Source organism: Pyrus communis, chromosome 1 (assembly GCF_963583255.1).
Source record: "Pyrus communis chromosome 1, drPyrComm1.1, whole genome shotgun sequence".
NCBI classification, from domain to species: domain Eukaryota; kingdom Viridiplantae; phylum Streptophyta; class Magnoliopsida; order Rosales; family Rosaceae; genus Pyrus; species Pyrus communis.
In genome coordinates, this window is record NC_084803.1 from 11,008,592 (window position 1) to 11,028,380 (window position 19,789).

A 19,789-nucleotide genomic window follows, 5' to 3' on the forward strand; every position below is an offset into this window, starting at 1 on the left:
TTTTTAAGAAGGGTTAAAAGTGTATTTTGACAATAAAAACACTTCAGGCTATGCTTAACAGAAAAAATTTAAAAAACACTTATAGATTATAGAAATATTTTATACAAAGCAAACGTTATATAATTTTGAAAAAGAACTTTCATGTGTTTTTTCTAAAAGCACTTTTAAGTGTTTTTTCTCTAAACACAACTTTTTATAAAAACTTTTGTGTTCACAATAAAATTACTTTTGAAATAACTTTGACTTTACAAAGTCATCAAATCCGACGGCCGTGATCAGTTCGATCAAGTTATACACCCCCATATGTCCAAACTCCACTTGAGGACTACCCAAAGGTTACCCACCAATTCAGATGATTCAGAAAACCGTTAGAAGCAACGACCTTGTTTCCCCTCTCACAAAAATTCAAAACCCTAAACCAGCTCAAGCAAATCCACGCTCACATCCTCGTATGCCGTCTACCGAAAACCCATACACCATTGCGCCGCTCTTATCCGCCGCAGCAACCTCCAAAGATGCTTCTTTTACTACGCTTGCTCAATTTTCGAGCACCACCATCACCACCGCAAGCAAAGAAAAATCACGATTTAACGGTTATTTAAACTCCGATTTTGATGATTTTTTATACCTACACTCCTTGACCCTATATGAATACAATGAATGAATTTGATCTCCAATTTAAAATATTTACACTAGTGGATACCACAAAATCTTATGTTATACTCGATGAAAGTATAAATAAACTCTTAAGTGTTAGTGAATCTATTGTTTTGATGGGATACGCATCCTACGAAACTAATTTCAACGATCCAACCGTCAAACTTGTTTATATATGCTTCGAGATCGCATACGCCAAAAATTGCAAAAAACAAACATTCAGAGATCAAGTAAAGAGACAAAACTTTTCAACGGTTATAAACGAAAAATCATGATTTAACGGTTATTTTAACTTCGATTTTGATGATTTTTTACAGCTACACTTCTTGACCATATATGAATACAATGAATGAATTCGATCTTCAATTTGAAATATTTACACTAGTGGATACCACAAAATCTTATGTTATACTTGATGAAAGTATAAATAAACTCTTAAATGTTAGTGAATTTATCGTTTTGATGGGATACGCATCCTACAAAACTAATTTCAACGATCCAACCGTCAAATTTATTTATATATGCTTCAAGATCAGATACGCCAAAAATTGCAAAAAACAAACATTCAGAGATCAAGTAATGAGACAAAACTTTTCGACGGTTATAAATGAAAAATCACGATTTAACGGTTATTTTAACTCCGATTTTGATGATTTTTTATAGCTACACTCCTTGACCCTATATGAATACAATGAATGAATTCGATCTTCAATTTAAAATATTTACATTAGTGGATACCACAAAATCTTATGTTATACTTAATGAAAATATAAATAAACACTTAGTGTTAGTTAATGTATCGTTTTGATGGGATACGCATCATATGAAAATAATTTCAATGATCCAACCATCAAACGTGTTTATATATGCTTCGAGATCGCATACGCCAGAAATTGCAAAAAACAAACATTCAGAGATCAAGTAACGAGACAAAATGTTTCGACGGTTATAAACGAAAAATCACGATTTAACGGTTATTTTAACTCTGATTTTGATGATTTTTTACAGCTACACTCCTTGATCTTATATGAATACAATGAAATAATTTGATCGTCAATTTAAAATATTTACAGAAGTGGATATATACCACAAAATCTTATGTCATGATGATCTATGAAAATTGAGGATTTTGTAAAAGGAATAACATGTAAGCTTTGAGTTCCATTGGCAAGGTTACATGGTCGTTTAGATTTTTAAAATCCTCCAAATCTCATGAACAATGTTATTTATTTTAGTGAAAAATTAATAAAATTAATAATAATTATTGTAGAAGTGTGAAAAATGTAATCACTCGTAATAAAAAGCTTTACAACTTTCATTAAGGGGTCAACTCCGAAATTTAGTATGCATATACTGATTTAGTATTATGTTTTACATTTTTTTGGGTCAAATTATGTTTTTCATTTTCATTTTTATTGATTTAAAATATATTTTTCTTAACGGGTAACGGGTCGGGTCATATTACCTGAAATATTAACAGGTTGATTTCGGGTCGGGTCATATTACCCGTTTACTTTAACGGGTATTACACGACACGACCCGTTAAGCTATCGGGTATGACACGAAAACGACACGAACACGAGAAACACGACACGAATGCCAGGTCTACATTTTACATATAACAAATTGGTATATTTAAGAATGAGTACATTTTAAGATTAAAATTTTGAAAACATTTTTTAAAAAAGCTAATGGGTACAAACTTATTCTAATTTATTTATTTATTTATTTTGGAAATGTTTTGAATTGAAAATTAGTTAGGAGTTTAATAAAGGTGTGAGTATTAAAATTCTAAATCAATTATTAATTTTAAGTCTAAAAAGGGGGAGAGAGTTTTCGTATCTGCAGCTTCTGGATCGGTTGGAAATTTGGTCGGACAGTATGCAAAACTCTTCGGTTGCTATGTTGTTGGCTGTGCCGGAAGCAAAGAAAAGGTGACCTTACAAAACTTTTCTTTTAGTACGCTATGTTCAATCAGAATCTGTTCATGAAAATTGATCTGAATGTTCTGTTTTTAGGTGGCATTGCTCAAGGGAAAGCTCGGATTCGATGATGCCTTCAACTACAAGGAAGAGCTTGATTTAAAGTCAACTCTCAAAAAGTAAACCTCTCTTTGATCCTATTGTTTTGAAGCGAAATACGGGTTAATAATAAATTGTGTTTGATCTTCAGGTACTTCCCGGATGGGATTGATATATATTTTGACAATGTGGGAGCTGAGATGCTGGAAGCAGCAGTTGAGAACATGAACACCTTCGGAAGGGTTGCTGTTTGCGGCGTGATTTCTGAGTACACAGATGCAGGAAAACGAGCTGCGCCAAATATGCTAGACGTTGTTTACAAGAGAATTAAGATCCAAGGGTTTTTAGCACCTGATCTCATGAATGTGTACTCTGATTTCATCTCCACCACCGTGGATCATCTTCGCACGGGCAATTTGCACGTGGTTGAAGACATCTCGTGTGGTTTGGAGAGTTTTCCATCTGCTTTCATTGGACTTTTTCGCGGTCATAACACAGGAAAGAAAATGGTTAAGGTTGCAGATGAGTGAACATATGATATGAAATCTCTCATTATTGTTTGGTTTTACCTGCACTACTTTTATCTGCAGTAACAAAAAGTAAATTCACAAATAGGAACAAGCAGAACAAAGTCCACATAAGCTCCAATTTTGAATTGCATTTGGCTTCAAATTGATGGAATATAAACATATAATATAAGCTTGATTAGGACTTCTGAACTGCAAGTGGAAGTTGTTAAGCAATGAGCAGGTGATTAAGTAGTTTTTAGCTAATTGCTTGGTCCAAGCTCCAAAATCCAAAGAAAATAAAAGAAAAGATAACATATATGTTCCTTTCCAATCAAGTTTGATTTTCCTCTTCATGGATATGAGTAGTTCATTAAGAAAAAAAAGTCATTGTTCTTGGGCCAAACAAACCAAGTATGTAAAAGTAATAGGATTCGAAGATACTTGTTATTTGTTTTAAGAAGGGTTAAAAGTGCATTTTGACAATAAAAACATTTCAGGCCATGCTTAACAGAAAAAACTTAAAAAACACTTATAGATTATAGAAATATTTTATAAAAAACAGACGTCATATAATTTTGAAAAACCACTTCCATGTGTTTTTTCTAAAAGCACTTTTGAGAAGAAAAAAAAGCACTTTTAAGTGTTTTTTTTCTCTAAACACAACTTTTTATAAAAACTTCTGTGTTCACAATAAAATTGCTTTTGAAATAACTTTGACTTTACAAAGTCATCAAATCCGACGGCCGTGATCAGTTTGATCAAGTTATACACCCCCTTATGTCCAAATTCCACTTGAGGACTACCCAAAGGTTACCCACCAATTCAGACGATTCAGAAAACCGTTAGAAGCAACGACCTTGTTTCCCCTCTCACAAAAATTCAAAACCCTAAACCAGCTCAAGCAAATCCACGCTCACATCCTCGTATGCCGTGTACCCGAAAACCCATACGCCATTGCGCCGCTCTTATCCGCCGCAGCAACCTCCAAAGATGCTTCTTGTACTACGCTTGCTCAATTTTCGAGCACCACCATCACCACCGCAACATCTTTATGTAAAACACCATGATCAGAGGATACGTTCAGTCGCATTTGCCGATTCCCGCCATTTCGTGCTATTTGGACATGTTGAATTATGGGTTTGTTCCGAATAACTACACTTTTTCCGCCGTTGATCAAAGCGTGCACGATTCTCGGCCCAAATTTGAAGCTCAGTGGTCGATTAGTTCATGGTCATGTAGTTCAATTCGGGTATGGTGACGACTCTTGTTCTTTAGCTCGCTGGTCGAGTTTTATGCCGTTATCCATATAAATTGCAAAGATGGTGTTTGATAGAAGTCCTAAAAGGGATGTGGTGGTGTGGACGCCAATGATTGACGGGTTACGGGTATGGGAAGACAGGGGATGTTGAGAATGCCCAGCGTTGTTTGACGAAATGCCTGTGAGAAACACCATATCGTGGAGTGCGATGATGGCTGCGTGTTCTCGGGTGAGCAACTTCAGAGAGGTGCTTTCTTAGGCAAGTTCAAGAAGCAGGCACAATGCCTATTGAGCGGCTATTGTTTCTCACTACTTCTGCTCATATCTTGGTGCGGTCACATAAGGACTGTGGGTGCACTGCTATGCTAAAAGGTGCAATCTTGAATTTAACACGAGATTGGCCACTGCTCTCGTTGATATGTACACGTGATGCGGATATGTGGAAGCAGCTTTACGGGGTTTTTAGGGCATTCCTAATAAGGATGCTGGAGTGTTGAACTGTATGATCGCTGGAGTTGCAATGACTGGGGATGCAAGGAAATCACTTGAACTGTTTGATCAAATGGTTGACAGGGGACTTGAATTGTTTGATCAAATGGAAACCTTAACGGGGTTAAACCCGGGATTGAGCACTACGCATGCATGGTTGACCTTTCGGCTAGAGCGGGCAAGGAGGAAGCTGACAAGTTTGTAGAGGACAAGATGGGAGGACTAGGAAGAGGGAACGCCAACACGTGGGGGGCATTACCGGCTGCGTGTAGAGTTCATGGGAATGTTGAAGTTGGGGACCAAATTTGGAAAAAGCTCGCTGGTACGGGAGTAGCGGACTGTGGCATTCATCTTCTTTCGTATAATATGTACAAGGAAGCTGGCAGGGAATTTGAGGCAAAGAGAGGCAGAAATATCATCCACAAGCAGAAGAAATGGTTAATACGCTCAACTCCTTCTGTAAATTGTTCGATTCTAGAACCTGATTCATAGAAATTAATCAAGCATGACTCGAGAACACTTATCATTATGTAAACTGTATAATACATTACAGTAACCTTCAGCTTTTCAACTAGAAGAATATTGTATTGAACATTACCAGATATGGTAAATTGGTAAAATATACATATATATATGATTGTAGGTATTAACATGGAAATATCCAAAAAATCAGAGAAAGATATGAAAAGGGAAATTTTATTTAAACTCATGCAACCTATTTCTACACCCAACTGACTCTTTGCACTTATTTGATTTTTAACTAACCTATTAATATGTCTTTAAACCCTAATTTACTACCAAATATACCCCCATAAACCCAATTCAATATGTGGATTTATTTTTACACCCACAACTGTTGGTCTCTCCCGACATCGTACTTCGCTTTTCAAGGTTAGCTTTCAGATTATCATCAGTTACTAGGATTTTTAGGCAATACTGTGATATCTCGTCCCCAAAATTTTTATTTTATTTTATTCTTAATGTATTTCGAAGATTTGATTGGAACTAGTTCGTTAATTCTCCAATTTTGAGAAAAACAAAGTGAGGGGTATTGTCATTTCAAATTTTCTCGACCTTTTCGGTCAACTCTTGAATTGGTTAGGTAGAGTTGGATTCCATGAGCGCGTAGGCGTAAACAGATCTTATTTCCGACTCAGAACGGAGAAGTTAAAGTCGTTTGAAGTCGGTGGCATTTTGATAATTTTACCAAAATGCTATAAATGGGAGAGAAACCTCCAAAAAAAGGGGAAGTTTCTGAAAATGGAGGGGAGAGCTGCTACTAACCCGTTTTAGGGGAGACTTTGACCCATTAACCCACAAACTTGATCCACTTGTATCTTCTTCATCTGAGCTCCGTTTTGGGTGATCTTGGTGTCCATGGAAAGCTCTTGACGAACCCTATATCTCTGTAGTATTAGATTTCCCAATTTATTTTCCATCTTTGCAGTTTGAAGCCACAAAGCCCACGACTTTTCCGGCGGTTTTATCATTTTTTCGGTGATTCCGGCAACCCTTTCCTTCCAGTGAGGTATAAAACTTCATCTACTCTTCATAATCTTCAAGTTGGTATGCTTAGTTTGTGTTTTCGTATTCATTTTAGAGTTGGGTGTTTAGAACCCTAGAAATCCGGTTTTTCTCCGGTGAATTTGGACGGTTTCCGGTTAGAAATTATCGTCGGCCTAGTTGTGAAAAGTGTTTCCCTTGTTGAGCTCTAGCTACCACGTAAATTTGAGCTCATCTAGTTAATGTTGAAAATTCGGGGTTTCTAAACCATCCATCTTGACTACCACTGCGTGTGGCGGTGTGTGGAATTGTTCACGAGTGTTGTCTAGGTTCCAAATACCTTCTAGTGACCCTGTGAACCTATGTCTAGCTTGGTTTCCCAAAATTCAATTGTTTGGTGTGGTGATCAATTTGGACCGCCACTTGTTTGTGTGATTAACGACAATCCGATCGTTGGATCATAATGAAATTTTAGTATGTTATTTTAGAATAATAATGTGGACTTTGGGAAGTTATGGATCATAAATCTGATGCGCGGATCTTCAAGATCGAATTACGTAGAGTGGTGGACCCCATCGTTGACCGAGAGTTGAATTGTGGTCAACATGTCTCGATACGTTCTAAATAATAAAATTAGTACTATGGGAGACTTAAGTGAAGTCTAGTGGCCTACATTGGTTAGAGAGTGACTTGAACATATGTGATATGGTTATTACCTTGATTTCTTATATTAGTATCATCTGTGAATATGACTTGGTTTTATAATGTGATTTCTATTGAAATGTGATTATATATATATATATGTATATGTATGTATGTATGTATATATTTAGCCATAGACCTATGTTTATTAAACATGATTTGGCTTGTGTACTGATGATGATTGTGATATGTGTTTTGACGTGCATATTTGAAAGTTGGTTGATTTGCATAGATGGTATGATATGATGAAATGTGAGTGACTTTAATATATGTGAATATGAAATGGTTTTATAATTATGTTTCCTATAAATTGTTAATTTTTATATTTAGCCATCGAGATAGTTTTACGAAGTGGGATTTGACGTGCATATTGGAAATATGGTTTGTTTTGTATGATTGACTTGATTTGATGAAAGGTGAGGGCTAGTGATGGACCGTTAACCCATTGTCATGGGGTTTGTTGCTTTGAAACGTGTTTCATCCCTCGTTTCATTATTTTATTTCTTGTTTCGTTGAACCTTTATAACTTGAGTAAATTGATTCATGTGGTGTTTCATTGATTGGTTGTTATGCATTGGACTCTGCGATTCCGTTGAGTGATGGTCCAGAATCGTATCCTAGTTTGGATTCCGTTGAGTGATGGTCCGGAATCCTTCCTACTCCACTCTGCGATTCTGTTGAGTGATGGTCTGGAATCCTTCCTACTCCACTCCGCGATTCCGTTAAGTGATGGTCCAGAATCGTATCCACTCGGATTCTGTTGAGTGATGGTCTGGAATCTCTCTTACTCCGCGATTCCGTTGAGTGATGGTCCGGGATAGTATCCACTTTGGGTTTCATTGAGTTTGAATTGAGATAGCTTCAAAGACGTAGGCTTCGGCCGAACTGTATCGCTCTAACCCTACTTTTCATTGTGTGTATGATAATATGGTTGTGAGATGTTGTGATTGTTCCAGGCAAACCGTTGGATGTCTGGGTGACTCCCTCGGAGTTTTCAAAAGTTTGGTATTGATTTCTTATGAATGATTTATATTAAAGGTTTATAAATTGTGATTGATGGCTGGTTTTATTATTGTATCACATGCTTATATTATTGCCACTCACCTGAGCCTCGCAGCTTATCTGAATGCATGATTTATCAGTGCATCAATCCCAGGATGTAGGCATTGACTTTACATATGATAGGTTTGGGTAGATTACGAGAAACCGCTTGATATTTTGGTTCCGTTGAGTGGTCCGGAACCTGATGTTGTTGGATTCCGTTGAGTGGTCCGTAATCCTTGCTCTTGTTCATTCCGTAAGGTGATCTTAGAATCCTAAATTCAAGTGGATGGGAACTACCCACAATAGATATTGTGAAAATAAATTAAAATTACCATGTTTATTACTCATAATCCAAGTGGGGAATTATATAGAGTTTCTTGGTTAATTCGTGAAATGTTTTGTTATCGCATTACTTGATGAACGTAATTAAATGCTAAGATTATACATCTTGATTCACGAATTGATTAATTGATGGGATTGTGGAGTGACGTTGGATATGAGTGTTGTTATTATGATTATTTTAGTTGATTAATATTTCTGGAGAATAATGTTGTGCCTTGTTAATTCTTTAATATGTTACACGTTATGAAATGTGATTTTATGTGGGAACGTGATGATTCATGTGATGGATGAAGTGGAAATGTTATTCGTCTTATGGGATTATTATGTTGGATATCATTATTATTATTATGACTGACTTGTTGATAAATATGGCGAGAGAATATGATTGTGCTTTGTCGTTGTTCTTTGAAAGATTGCATGATATTCATTGTGATATTTTGTTGGGACATAACGACTTATGTGATGAATATTTGAATGTACTGAAGTAATGAACTACGAATCGCTTGATCCCTATTTAGGGTACGTAGGCAGTCTAACAAGGATGTTAGATGCAGCCATAAAGTCTACGAAGAATAATTGTGCATTCAGATCTTAAGTTATGTTTGACCTTTTTCCGGAGGCAGGGTATGTTAGAGACCAGTATTTGGTGACGTCACGTGTCAATCCTGGACATATGTCGGGATCGGGGCGTGATAAATATTATTTCTGCTATTAGTATAGCTAGCTGTGTACTGCCTATTGGTTCCATAACTGTTGGTCTCTCCCGAGTTTAGTACATCAATGCAAACTAGTGTACTGCCTATTGGATCTATAATTGTTGGTCTCTCCCGAGTTAAGTTATAGAACCATTGAATTTTGGCAATTAAAAGCTCCAATCATGATCTCTTCAAGCTGACAAATGAATATTGAACACCATTTCTTTAAAACTAAGTCTTAAGATTGATTAATTACACTATTTTCTTCTTCTTCCTCCTCCTTGAAATTGAACTCATACAAAGCAAGCATGCATGTCTCCAGTTCTGCTTTCTTAAGCCAGAAATAATAATTTTGTTCAACAAAACCGATTCCAATAACAACAACTATGAGCCTGTGACCAAAACCAGAGCCAGAAGCAAACCATATATCTTAAACTATTATAATACGGGGAGGAGATTTGAACTTAGGTACAGGGAGGTGGACGCACTACCCAGACCAACTAGTCTAACCCACATTTGTAGACAGCAAACTGAGTTCAGTTCTCATCAGTCCTATAATCCTAGTCAAACACTGAACCAAGAACACAGAGAAGAAACAAACTTTACAAAAGCATTAACAAACAAATACACATTTCGAAATTCGAAAGAATTGTAAGTCCTTAAGGCATCAGGCAGAATGTTTACTTACATCTGTGACCATGGCTTGAAGAGCTTGAGCAAGAAGAAGGGAGAAGACTATATATTCACAGGAGAATCGGAATTCTTAAATTTCAGGTAGACAGGATGAGGGCTCACTCCAATAACCCAATAACATTCATACTGTTCCCACTTTACCACCTACTCAATCCATCAGGTATGGAGTTTGAATACAAAATGCCTCGGTATTAATTATAATTGGGTAATTATATTTAAATGGCTTGTTCTCAAGCTCTGTGACCAATGTGGGATAGAGAAATTCTAACAGGAATACCCACATTGATGAGAGAAAGCGTTATGGAAAATCAAGGCTTGTTTTGTTTTTATATTTCTTTCTTAAAAAATACTACATCAGGTAATTAAATGAGCTATGGCCCCACCTACATGTCCAGTTCAACCTTTTAATTTAGCTGCAAATTCACACAAGTTGTTTTACTGTAATTTTATATAAAAATACTACAAGTTGAAAGGTTATAAAAATACTACAAGTTGTGACACAACCCCTCAACCTTTTAAATCGCAAAAATTTATTCTATAAACTTAATTAATTAGTTCAATCTTCTCAATTGAAGGAGTAATTTACTACAAATTCCACTACGGAGAAGCGGTGTCAAATCCTCTTTTGAAAAAAATTAGAGTAAAATAACTTCTAAACTCTAAAAAATTGAAATCAAACGAACAAAAAATTCATAAATTGATTCATACCTTGGTTGGAGGATTCAAAACTTCAAAATCATCATTCAACAATAAAAAAAAAAAATTATTTTTCTCTATGAGAGCTATTAAGGTTTTAGTCATAATGAACGTAGGATAAGCAAAGAGGATCGTATGGTTTAATTATAGTGTTTGAGTTTATTGATAAATTTGAGTTTTATTATTAATTTCGTTTTGTACTTCATAGTAATTATGCAATAGGGTAAAATTAAATTCTTAAGTTTAGGCTAAAATCGGCAAATATTGTCGATATTTCTGACATATATGTTAAATATCGGAGGAACTGTTATATTTCGTCAAAACTAATGTTTGTCAATCCCTATAGTTTCATTCTAAATTTTCATCATTTCTATCGAAAGCAACCGATATTCGATATATCCATTGATATATCCAAGTACTGTAGTTAGCGATAGAGAATCAGCCAATTGTGTGGCTTCTTACAACGTTATGATTCCAATTTTGTAATACTCTCTTCTTTAACTTATCCTCCTTTCTCACTCATCTTTCCCTCACTCTCTCTATATATGTATATCCAGTGAGCTTTGCCTGCACAAAGAGGCAGCCGAAAATGGAGGTAACCAACAGGTACATTACTATAAAATCCCCCCTCGACGACGGAGAACCGAAAGAGTCAGACTTTGAGGTCAAAACTTCACCCCTTGCTCTATCAGTTTCCGCTGGTTCCACTGATGTCATCGTGAAAAATCTCTATGTGTCGATCGATCCGTACCAGCTCAACCGCATGAAAAGGTTCAGCTCCTCCCACAAAACCATAAATTATGCAGCTGCCGTCGCCCCAGGAGATGTAAGCTCTGAAACTTATTTGTTACAAAATTCATAAAGGAAAATATTGTTAGCACTCAAACACAGACATTTTGGGCCTCTTATTTTATTTATTAAAAGGAAAACTAATGAAAAAAATTTGAAAACTTTGAGTTTTAACAATAAAGACAAAATAAAGAGTAAAGTAAATAATACCATGTTTGATTTTTTAGTGTAAAAATGTGATTTTAAAGTGTAAATAGCAGCTTCCGTCTCAACATAATTGAGTTTTTTGATTTTTTTTTTTTTATGGTGATGGCAGGAAATTGATGCTTATGGTGTGGCAAAAGTTGTGGCTTCTGGGAATCCAGAGTTTGAGAAGGATGACTTGGTTGTGGGGTTCATCAGTTGGGGAGAGTACACTGTTCTAAAAAAAGGGACCATGTTTAGGAAATTTGACCCTTTAGGATTTCCACTTTCTTATCAAGTTGGAATTCTAGGTAATTTTACTTCATCGTCGCAACGATTGATACTCCAATATTGGCTCAAGGCATTTTCCATGTTTATATCTTCTTACCCTTAAAAATAGAGGCACCCAGTGTCCTTGAATCACGTAATTCGTTGACAATTGGATTGATTTGGTTATTTTGAATGTCACAGGTTTTAGTGGACTTACAGCATATGGGGGATTTTTTGAAGTGTGCAAGCCTAAAAAGGGGGAGAAAGTTTTCGTATCTGCAGCTTCTGGATCGGTTGGAAATTTGGTCGGACAGTATGCAAAACTCTTCGGTTGCTATGTTGTTGGCTGTGCCGGAAGCAAAGAAAAGGTAACCTTACAAAACTTTTCTTTTAGGTACACTACGTTCAATCGGAATCTGTTCATGAAAATTGATCCGAATGTTCTGTTTGATAGGTCACATTGCTCAAGGGAAAGCTCGGATTCGATGATGCCTTCAACTACAAGGAAGAGCTCGATTTAAAGTCAACTCTCAAAAAGTAAACCTCTCTTTGATCCTATCGTTTTGAAGCGAAATACGGGTTAATACTAAATTGGGTTTGATCTTCAGGTACTTCCCGGATGGGATTGATATATATTTTGACAATGTGGGAGCTGAGATGCTGGAAGCAGCAGTTGAGAACATGAACACCTTCGGTAGGGTTGTTGTCTGCGGCGTGATTTCTGAGTACACAGATGCCGGAAAGCGAGCTGCGCCAAATATGCTAGACGTTGTTTACAAGAGAATTAAGATCCAAGGGTTTTTAGCAGCTGATCTCATGAATGTGTACTTTGATTTTATCTCCACCACCGTGGATCATCTTCGCACGGGCAATTTGCAAGCGGTTGAAGACATCTCGTGTGGTTTGGAGAGTTTTCCATCTGCTTTCATTGGACTTTTTCGGGGTCATAACACCGGAAAGAAAATGATTAAGATTGCAGATGAGTGAACATATGATATGAATCTCTCATTGTTGTTTGGTTTTACCTCCACTACTTTTATCTGCTGTAACAAAAAGTAAATTCACAAATAGGAACAAGCAGAACAAAGTCCACATAATCTCCAATTTTTAATTGCATTTGCCTTCAAATTGATGGAATATAAACATATAATATTAGCAGGTGATTAAAAAAGACAATGTGCCATTCAACCATTGCTTTTCAACGGCAAGTGTTGGTTAAGTCAGTTGACTAGGATAACGTATACGTTCCTTTCCAATTAAGTTCGATTTTCCTCGTCATGGATACGAGTAGTTCATTAAGAAAAAGAGTCATTGTTCTTGGGGCAAACAAACCAAGTACGTAAACGTCATAGGTTTCGAAGATACTAGTGATTTCTTTTAGAAGGGTTAAAAGTGCATTTTGATTATAAAAACGCATCAGGCTATGTCTAATAGAAAAACTTAAAAAAACTTATGGATTATGAAAATATTTTCTAAAAAAAGCAGATGCTATATAATTTTCAAAAAGCACTTCCAAGTATTTTTTTCTATAAGCACTTCCGAATTGTTTTTTTTTTTTTTCACTAAACACATATAACTCTTTATAAAAACTTCTCTGTGTTCACAATAAAAATACTTTTGAAATATACTTTGACTTTACAAAGTCATAAAATCCCACGCCCATGATCATTTTGATCAAGTTATACCCCCATATGTCCAAAGTCCACCTGGGGACTGCCCAAGGGTTACCCGCCAATTATTCAGAAAACCATTGGGAGCAACGACCTTGTTCCCCTCTCACAATAATTCAAAACCTTAAACCAGCTCAAGCAAATCCACGCCCACATCCTCACATGTCGTTTGCCCGAAAACCATACGCCATTACGTCGCTCCTCTCCGCCGCAGCAACCTCCAAAGATGCTTCCTTCTTTTCCTACGCTTGCACAATTTTCGAGCACCACCGAAACATCTTCATTTACAACACCATGATCAGAGGATACGTTCAGTCGCATTCGCTGGTTCCTGCCATTTCGTGCTACTTGGACATGCTGAATTATGGGTTTGTCCCGAACAACTACGCTTTTCCGCCGTTGATCAAAGCGTGCACCAAGGCGACCTCTTGGGGCTCAAAAAAACGAGGGGCACCAAAAAAAATTAAGCTGGTTCATATATGTATGAGGTTTTGTTTTATTCTTCATATATAGTAAATGCTCATATTAAATAGTAATATGTTTTAGATGACAAGATGGTTTTATTTGGTTTATGTTTCCGTGCCCACCCAAATTTATTTCCTTCTCTCAACATAAAGGGGTAGTTTCCCTTTTTTTTTTCTTTTTTTTTTTCATGTCTACTTTAAATAACAAACAAACATTAATTAGGTTATTAAATGCGGTATTTTCAGTAGTGGTTTTTTGTTTTCAGTTTGAATTTACTCGCAAAATCATGTTCAAGTTCGTCTAAATATAAATTTGGGTTTTTTGTATCTTTTGATAATTTTTTCAGGGTTAAGTAATAAACTGTGTTGTCATTATTTTTTTATTAAACAAAGTATTATTATTGGAAATCCAAAAATATCATCCTACATTTCTTTGTACAATTTTTCCTTATGATTTTATATATTTAGAATGAACCGCAACTTTTCATGAGCGCTCGAAAAACAAAAACATATTTGAATTACTATGTGCCCTTTGATGGTAGCAATTTGTTGCTTACATGTAGAAATTAGAGATCTTAAATATGAAAAATTCATTTCAAAGGTTTCATAATGTGCAACTAGCTTGTAGATCAGTTAGTTAAAAGTGTTCAACTTGTCATTCAAGGACTCGTTTTTGAATTCCCTCACCGTATTTTTTATGAGTTTAGTGTAAATTATCCTATCATTTGTCAAAAAAGTCATAATGTGAAAAAGGTTTATTTTCTTTAATATTCGATGTACAACATACGAAAAAAAATTCACGACCGGCCCTGGCGTGCACGATTCTCGGCCCAAATTTGAAGCTCAGCAGTCGATGAGTTCATGGTCATGTAGTTCAATTCGGGTACGGTGACGACTCTTGTTCTTAGCTCGCTGATCGAGTTTTATGCCGTAATCCACGGCTTGTAAATTGCAAAGGTGGTTTTTGATAAAAGTCCTGAAGGGGATGTGATGGTGTGGACGGCAATGATTGACGCATATGTGAAGACAGGGGATGTTGAGAATGCCCGAGTTGTTTGACGAAATGCCTGACAGAAACAGAGTGCAATGATGGCTGTATTCTAAGGTGAGCGACTTCGGAGAGGTGCTTTCTTTATTCAGGCAAATGCAAGAAGCAGGCACAAAGCATATGAGTCGGTTCTTGTTATACTTGTCACTACCTCTGCTCATATCTCGGTGCGGTCACATAAGGACTGTGGGTGCACTCCTAATGCTAAAAGGTGCCATGTTGATTTTAACACGAGATTGGCCACTGCTCTCGTTGATATGTACATGTAATGCGCATATGTGGAAGCAACTTTACGGGGTTTTGAGGGCATTCCTAATAAGGATGCTAGAGCGTTGAATGGTATGATCAGTTGCAATGATTGGGGATGCAAGGAAATCACTTGAACTGTTTGATCAAATGGTTGACAGGGGCCTTGACTTGTTTGATCAAATGGAAACCTTAACGGAGTTAAACCCAGGATTGAGCACTATGCGTGCATTGTTGACCTTTCGGCTAGAGCGGGCATGGAGGAAGCTGACCAATTTGTAGAGGACAAGATGGGAGGACTAGGAAGAGGGAACGCCAACGCATGGGAGGCATTACCGGCTGCGTGTAGAGTTCATGGGAATGTTGAAGTTGGGGACCAAATTTGGAAAAAGCTTGCTGGTACGGAAGTAGCGGACTGTGGCATTCATCTTCTTCCGTATAATATGTACAAGGAAGCTGGCAGGGAATTTGAGGCAAAGGAGGCAGAAATATGATCTTGGAAGCCGGAATGAAGAAGAAACCTGGTTCCAGTGTGATAGAGGCAAATGGCATGGCCGAAGAATTCCTTGTTGGTGATCTCTGTCATCCACAGCAGAAGAAATGGTTAATACTCTCAACTCCTTTAAATTGTTCGATTCTCGAACCTGATTCAGAGAAATTAATCAAGCATGACTCAAGAACACTTATCATTATGTAAACTGTATAATACATTACAGTACACCTTCAGCTTTTCAACTAGAAGAATATTGTACTGAACATTACCAGATATGGTAAATTGGTAAAATATACATATTTATATGATTGTAGGTATTGACTTGTCTTCCCCACTAAGTACCTATAGCCTGCTAAAATGCCCTTGTCAGCCATTATTACTATGAACTAAGATCAATGGTCGGCAACGCTTACTTGGTATAACTTATAAGACTAACATGGTCGTTTATCTGGATTCCGGGTATCAGGTGCATTGTTTCGCATGAAAATCTTCTGCAGATATCAAACCGGTGATGAGACGTTTTAGTCTTTCAGCACCTGGACCCGGCTTGAGAGTGGTGATGTTTTTTGAACTGTAATCCGGAACTGTCGCACTTCCATTTGCTTGAGTATTGAACCAGCCACCTGGTGCATATCCATCAGCACTGCAGCCTAAAAGCTCTGAGTCAATCGTGTCAAGAACTGACTCGTTCCTCCCAAATTTCCTGGCAAACGGCGCATTACTGTCTACCATACGCTGGAAATCATCACCGACGAGGAAATGTGGATGTTGTTTTGGGGGGGTGTCCCAAGATATGAAGTGGAGATCATGGTTCACAGTAGTGTTCTGAAACTCCTCAGCATTGCAGATGACAGTGTGGAAATACCCTTCTGGTGAAGAAAGGAAGTTGGCATAATACATAAGGACTATCCTTGGCAGATTGTCCCAGCCCCATAAAATATATTCGATAAAAGGACGGGAGAGCATCATCCAAGCAGAGCCTGAGGAAATTGTTGAGCAGAATCCAGAATCAGCTATAAGTTATATGTATAGAGGGACTTAGGGTTTAAACTTGAACAAATCAATTCGACCAAGCCGAACAGAGCAATAAAGAATATAACAAACGAAAAGAACTCACAACCTATGATTCGGAGGTGCATTCGCATAACTAAGATTCGTAAACTTTTAGAAGGAAGTTGCTATGAAACCTGTGTTACAGAACACCATAAGCAGTGCACTTTCTTCTTTGAAAGTAATATATAAGATATAACACGTTTCCAGACCATCAACCAGATACGTGCTAAAAAATAGTTTAAACTTCTCTTAAACCATACTTGGTGTCTAATCCTATCGTGTTTACCAAGTTATGCAGAAATTCTTTTAGTAGATGATATTTTTGCATTCTATCCTGCGAAAGATCAATAACCATTAAGTAGCTGTAGGAAACAAAATGAGAAGCAGCGGAAGCAGATATTTTCACCTGTAAACAGCTTATATGCAGTCGGTACGCTCCTTTTCTGTGAGATTGAGAACACATCTGATTTTTGCTGGCTATACAGCCCCGGATCAATTATAATGGGTTTTGCCCTCTGGTCCCTGTGGGGTTCATGGAATTTAAACCTTTTAGGAGCAGCTATACATATCAGTGTGTCCTACTTTCGAACTTGACCAAAACTTAAAAATTACTCCGAAATAAGGAAAGATGAACATACTCCTTCCAGCCAATGTCACTGGTGTGCTCAATGAAATTAAGATTTCTTGGAATGGATGACAAGACATGAAGCAAATCTGTTGGACAAACACGTAAATTAAGGTGTTAGGATACGACAATGAAGCTTATTCATTTAACCGCTACTCTATATTCAACGAAATAAAAGCACAAAAACTAACGGATTGAATGAACGCCAGAGATCACAAACGAAACTACAAGGCCTACCCCCTCCCTCAACTATCTGAATGCTTCTCAGTACAGCTAGCAATGAGCAAAAGCAGTAACCATTTTTGTGACAAGGCAATATAATTTTCTATTACCCTAATTTACGGGGAAGGGAAAGGACGAACACATTATCCTCGCCAACTGGCCTAACCCACGTCTGCCAAAACCAAAAGCAGTAATAAATAAGTTATACAAACTGTTTTGCAGCTGCCAAAATAAGCCTGAGAAACCAAGAAATCCAATGCAAGAATACGGAAAATATAGCAAAATCCAATGCTTAACCAAAATTAGCACGAATTTAGAAACAAAATTCATAAATTACCCAAAGCAGAAAAAATAGCGGTAGAAGAATCAGAAAGCCAAAAAATACATTTTGCTATTAAAATGCTGTAAATTTTAATTTACCATCTTGGGTCACCAAAGGGTAATCAGAAGCGCTCAAGTTGATAAACCAATCCCAGTCGCCGCCCTCCTTTAACAAAATCGCCGCCGCGTGCAGCGTATTGGTAACCATCGTCGGCCCTCTGTAAGTCACTAAATTGGCCTTCAGAACCGCCCTGACATTCCCCAGCTTTACAAACATCGGCTCCTCCTTCACAAACTTCGCCAAGTCCAGCCGCTCCTCCGCCGACGCCTCGAGGTCCAAATGCACCGCGTACTGGTTCCTCGGATGGTACAGCGCCTTCAGCGTCCGCTTCAAGCTGCCGCCGTCGCCGGCGGAGCCAGAGATCAAGTAGGCCAATCTAGGAACTGGGTCTTTGGATGTTTCCGAAATCTTTAGCTTCGATTCGACGAAATGGGGGAGGTGATTTTTCACATGGGGTCGGGAAAACCTTGAGGAGGAGGCGCTGGAAGAGGTGAAAACAGTGATGAATATTAGAAGGGTGGAGAGAAGAAGTGAAAGCACCAACGGTAAAAACCATTTCTTTTTCTTCTGTGGCTTGTTGGTCTCCATTGCCGGCGACCAAGTTCACAGCAAGAAAGAAGAAGAAAAACCCAAGATTTATTCAGCTGAGAAGGAGGAGAAAGATGGAAGCTTTTTTCATTTGGGGGGATTGGGTTTGGGCGGCGGAGGATATGGGCAAGTGCGCCTGGATAGGGGATCCGTGCTGAGGAGAGAGAAACAGAGAGAGGTGGTTGGTGGGGTTCACGGAATGAATGAATACAATATAGTAAGTGATTAATTTTTCGGTTTAGTGGGTGTGCTCAGAATCTGATTGCAGGAGGGAGAAACGTGAGGGGGACTGGAAGGCAACCTGCACTCTTTTCTTGAGCGACTTTCAGCAGTGCGGTTTGTTGCGAGTCAACTCTAACACGGTCGGTCGGAATGTTATTGTGACGGTATTTAATTAAGTTACATATTTATATTCAATGTTATATACCATTGTGATCTTTTAATCTAATTATGCACTATTAGATAAAAAAAATAAAAACAAATGACAAGTGTCCAAATTCAAGAGAAAGGGTCCGGGAGGGGGCAAAAGTATCCCTTGGAAGTAAAGTTTAGAAGTTAGAACCATGTTACTATTTAAGAAGAATCAACACGCGGCGGTCAATAAATGGCCAGACTCCAGAAAGTAAGCTAAATTAGCTGGAAAAATAAATATTTGCACCCTATTATGTGGGGGCATACATCATAGCTATATTTATTCATACAACACAATTTTGTTTCAATCATGATTGTGTACGGCTTTTTTTAGAAAATTAGAACTACCCTACGCAAATAGAAAATATCGCCGGAAAATGCCTCACGGCTGCCTGGCAGTCCGCCGGCCTGCCGGCGGAACAATAATATGTTATTTTAATTTAATATGAATTTTAACCATTATAACCGTCTCTGTGTAACTTTTAAAACAATGAAATATTTTTCTGTTTATTTTTTCTTTTGCAAGCATATCCGATTAGGATTTTTTTTTTTAACTTAATTCAAGCGGAAATGACCAGAAGCATTGTTAGTAGAGAGTGACTGCCAAAACCATAGATTTATTGCAACCTCAAGGCCACCCTCACTAATTTGGGACTGCACAATTTGCAACCTCAAGGCCCATTTGATGTCACCATGTTCTTCTTTCGAAAGTCTTTGATCTGAAACATGCAAGCGC

The 19,789-nt window shown here is 37.5% G+C and overlaps 3 protein-coding genes and 2 pseudogenes across 3 annotated transcripts; 4 read left to right on the top strand and 1 right to left on the bottom strand.

Annotated features, from left to right (window-relative positions):
• Window positions 1-352: 352 nt before the first annotated feature.
• LOC137729780 (pentatricopeptide repeat-containing protein At2g22410, mitochondrial-like) lies at window positions 353-5,620 on the top strand (annotated as a pseudogene).
• On the top strand, window positions 516-3,246 carry LOC137740608 (NADPH-dependent oxidoreductase 2-alkenal reductase-like). The gene is made up of 4 exons (XM_068480450.1): window positions 516-593; window positions 2,472-2,591; window positions 2,676-2,758; window positions 2,830-3,246. The coding sequence occupies exons 1-4, from the start codon at window positions 516-518 to the stop codon at window positions 3,206-3,208; spliced, it is 660 nt and encodes a 219-aa protein (XP_068336551.1). The 3' UTR covers window positions 3,209-3,246.
• A 5,479-nt stretch (window positions 5,621-11,099) lies between the features above and the next one.
• On the top strand, window positions 11,100-12,919 carry LOC137737586 (2-alkenal reductase (NADP(+)-dependent)-like). Its single transcript, XM_068477122.1, has 5 exons — window positions 11,100-11,435; window positions 11,715-11,892; window positions 12,053-12,219; window positions 12,306-12,388; window positions 12,460-12,919. Exons 1-5 carry the CDS (start codon window positions 11,199-11,201, stop codon window positions 12,836-12,838), a joined length of 1,044 nt encoding a protein of 347 aa, XP_068333223.1. The 5' UTR covers window positions 11,100-11,198; the 3' UTR covers window positions 12,839-12,919.
• Window positions 12,920-13,128: 209 nt separating this feature from the next.
• On the top strand, window positions 13,129-15,927 carry LOC137742918 (putative pentatricopeptide repeat-containing protein At5g59200, chloroplastic; annotated as a pseudogene).
• A 10-nt stretch (window positions 15,928-15,937) lies between these two features.
• On the bottom strand, window positions 15,938-18,904 carry LOC137748537 (beta-glucuronosyltransferase GlcAT14B-like). The gene is made up of 4 exons (XM_068488708.1): window positions 18,093-18,904; window positions 17,464-17,539; window positions 17,232-17,347; window positions 15,938-16,752 (listed from the first exon to the last, which is right to left on the bottom strand). Exons 1-4 carry the CDS (start codon window positions 18,640-18,642, stop codon window positions 16,235-16,237), a joined length of 1,260 nt encoding a protein of 419 aa, XP_068344809.1. The 5' UTR covers window positions 18,643-18,904; the 3' UTR covers window positions 15,938-16,234.
• Window positions 18,905-19,789: the final 885 nt, after the last annotated feature.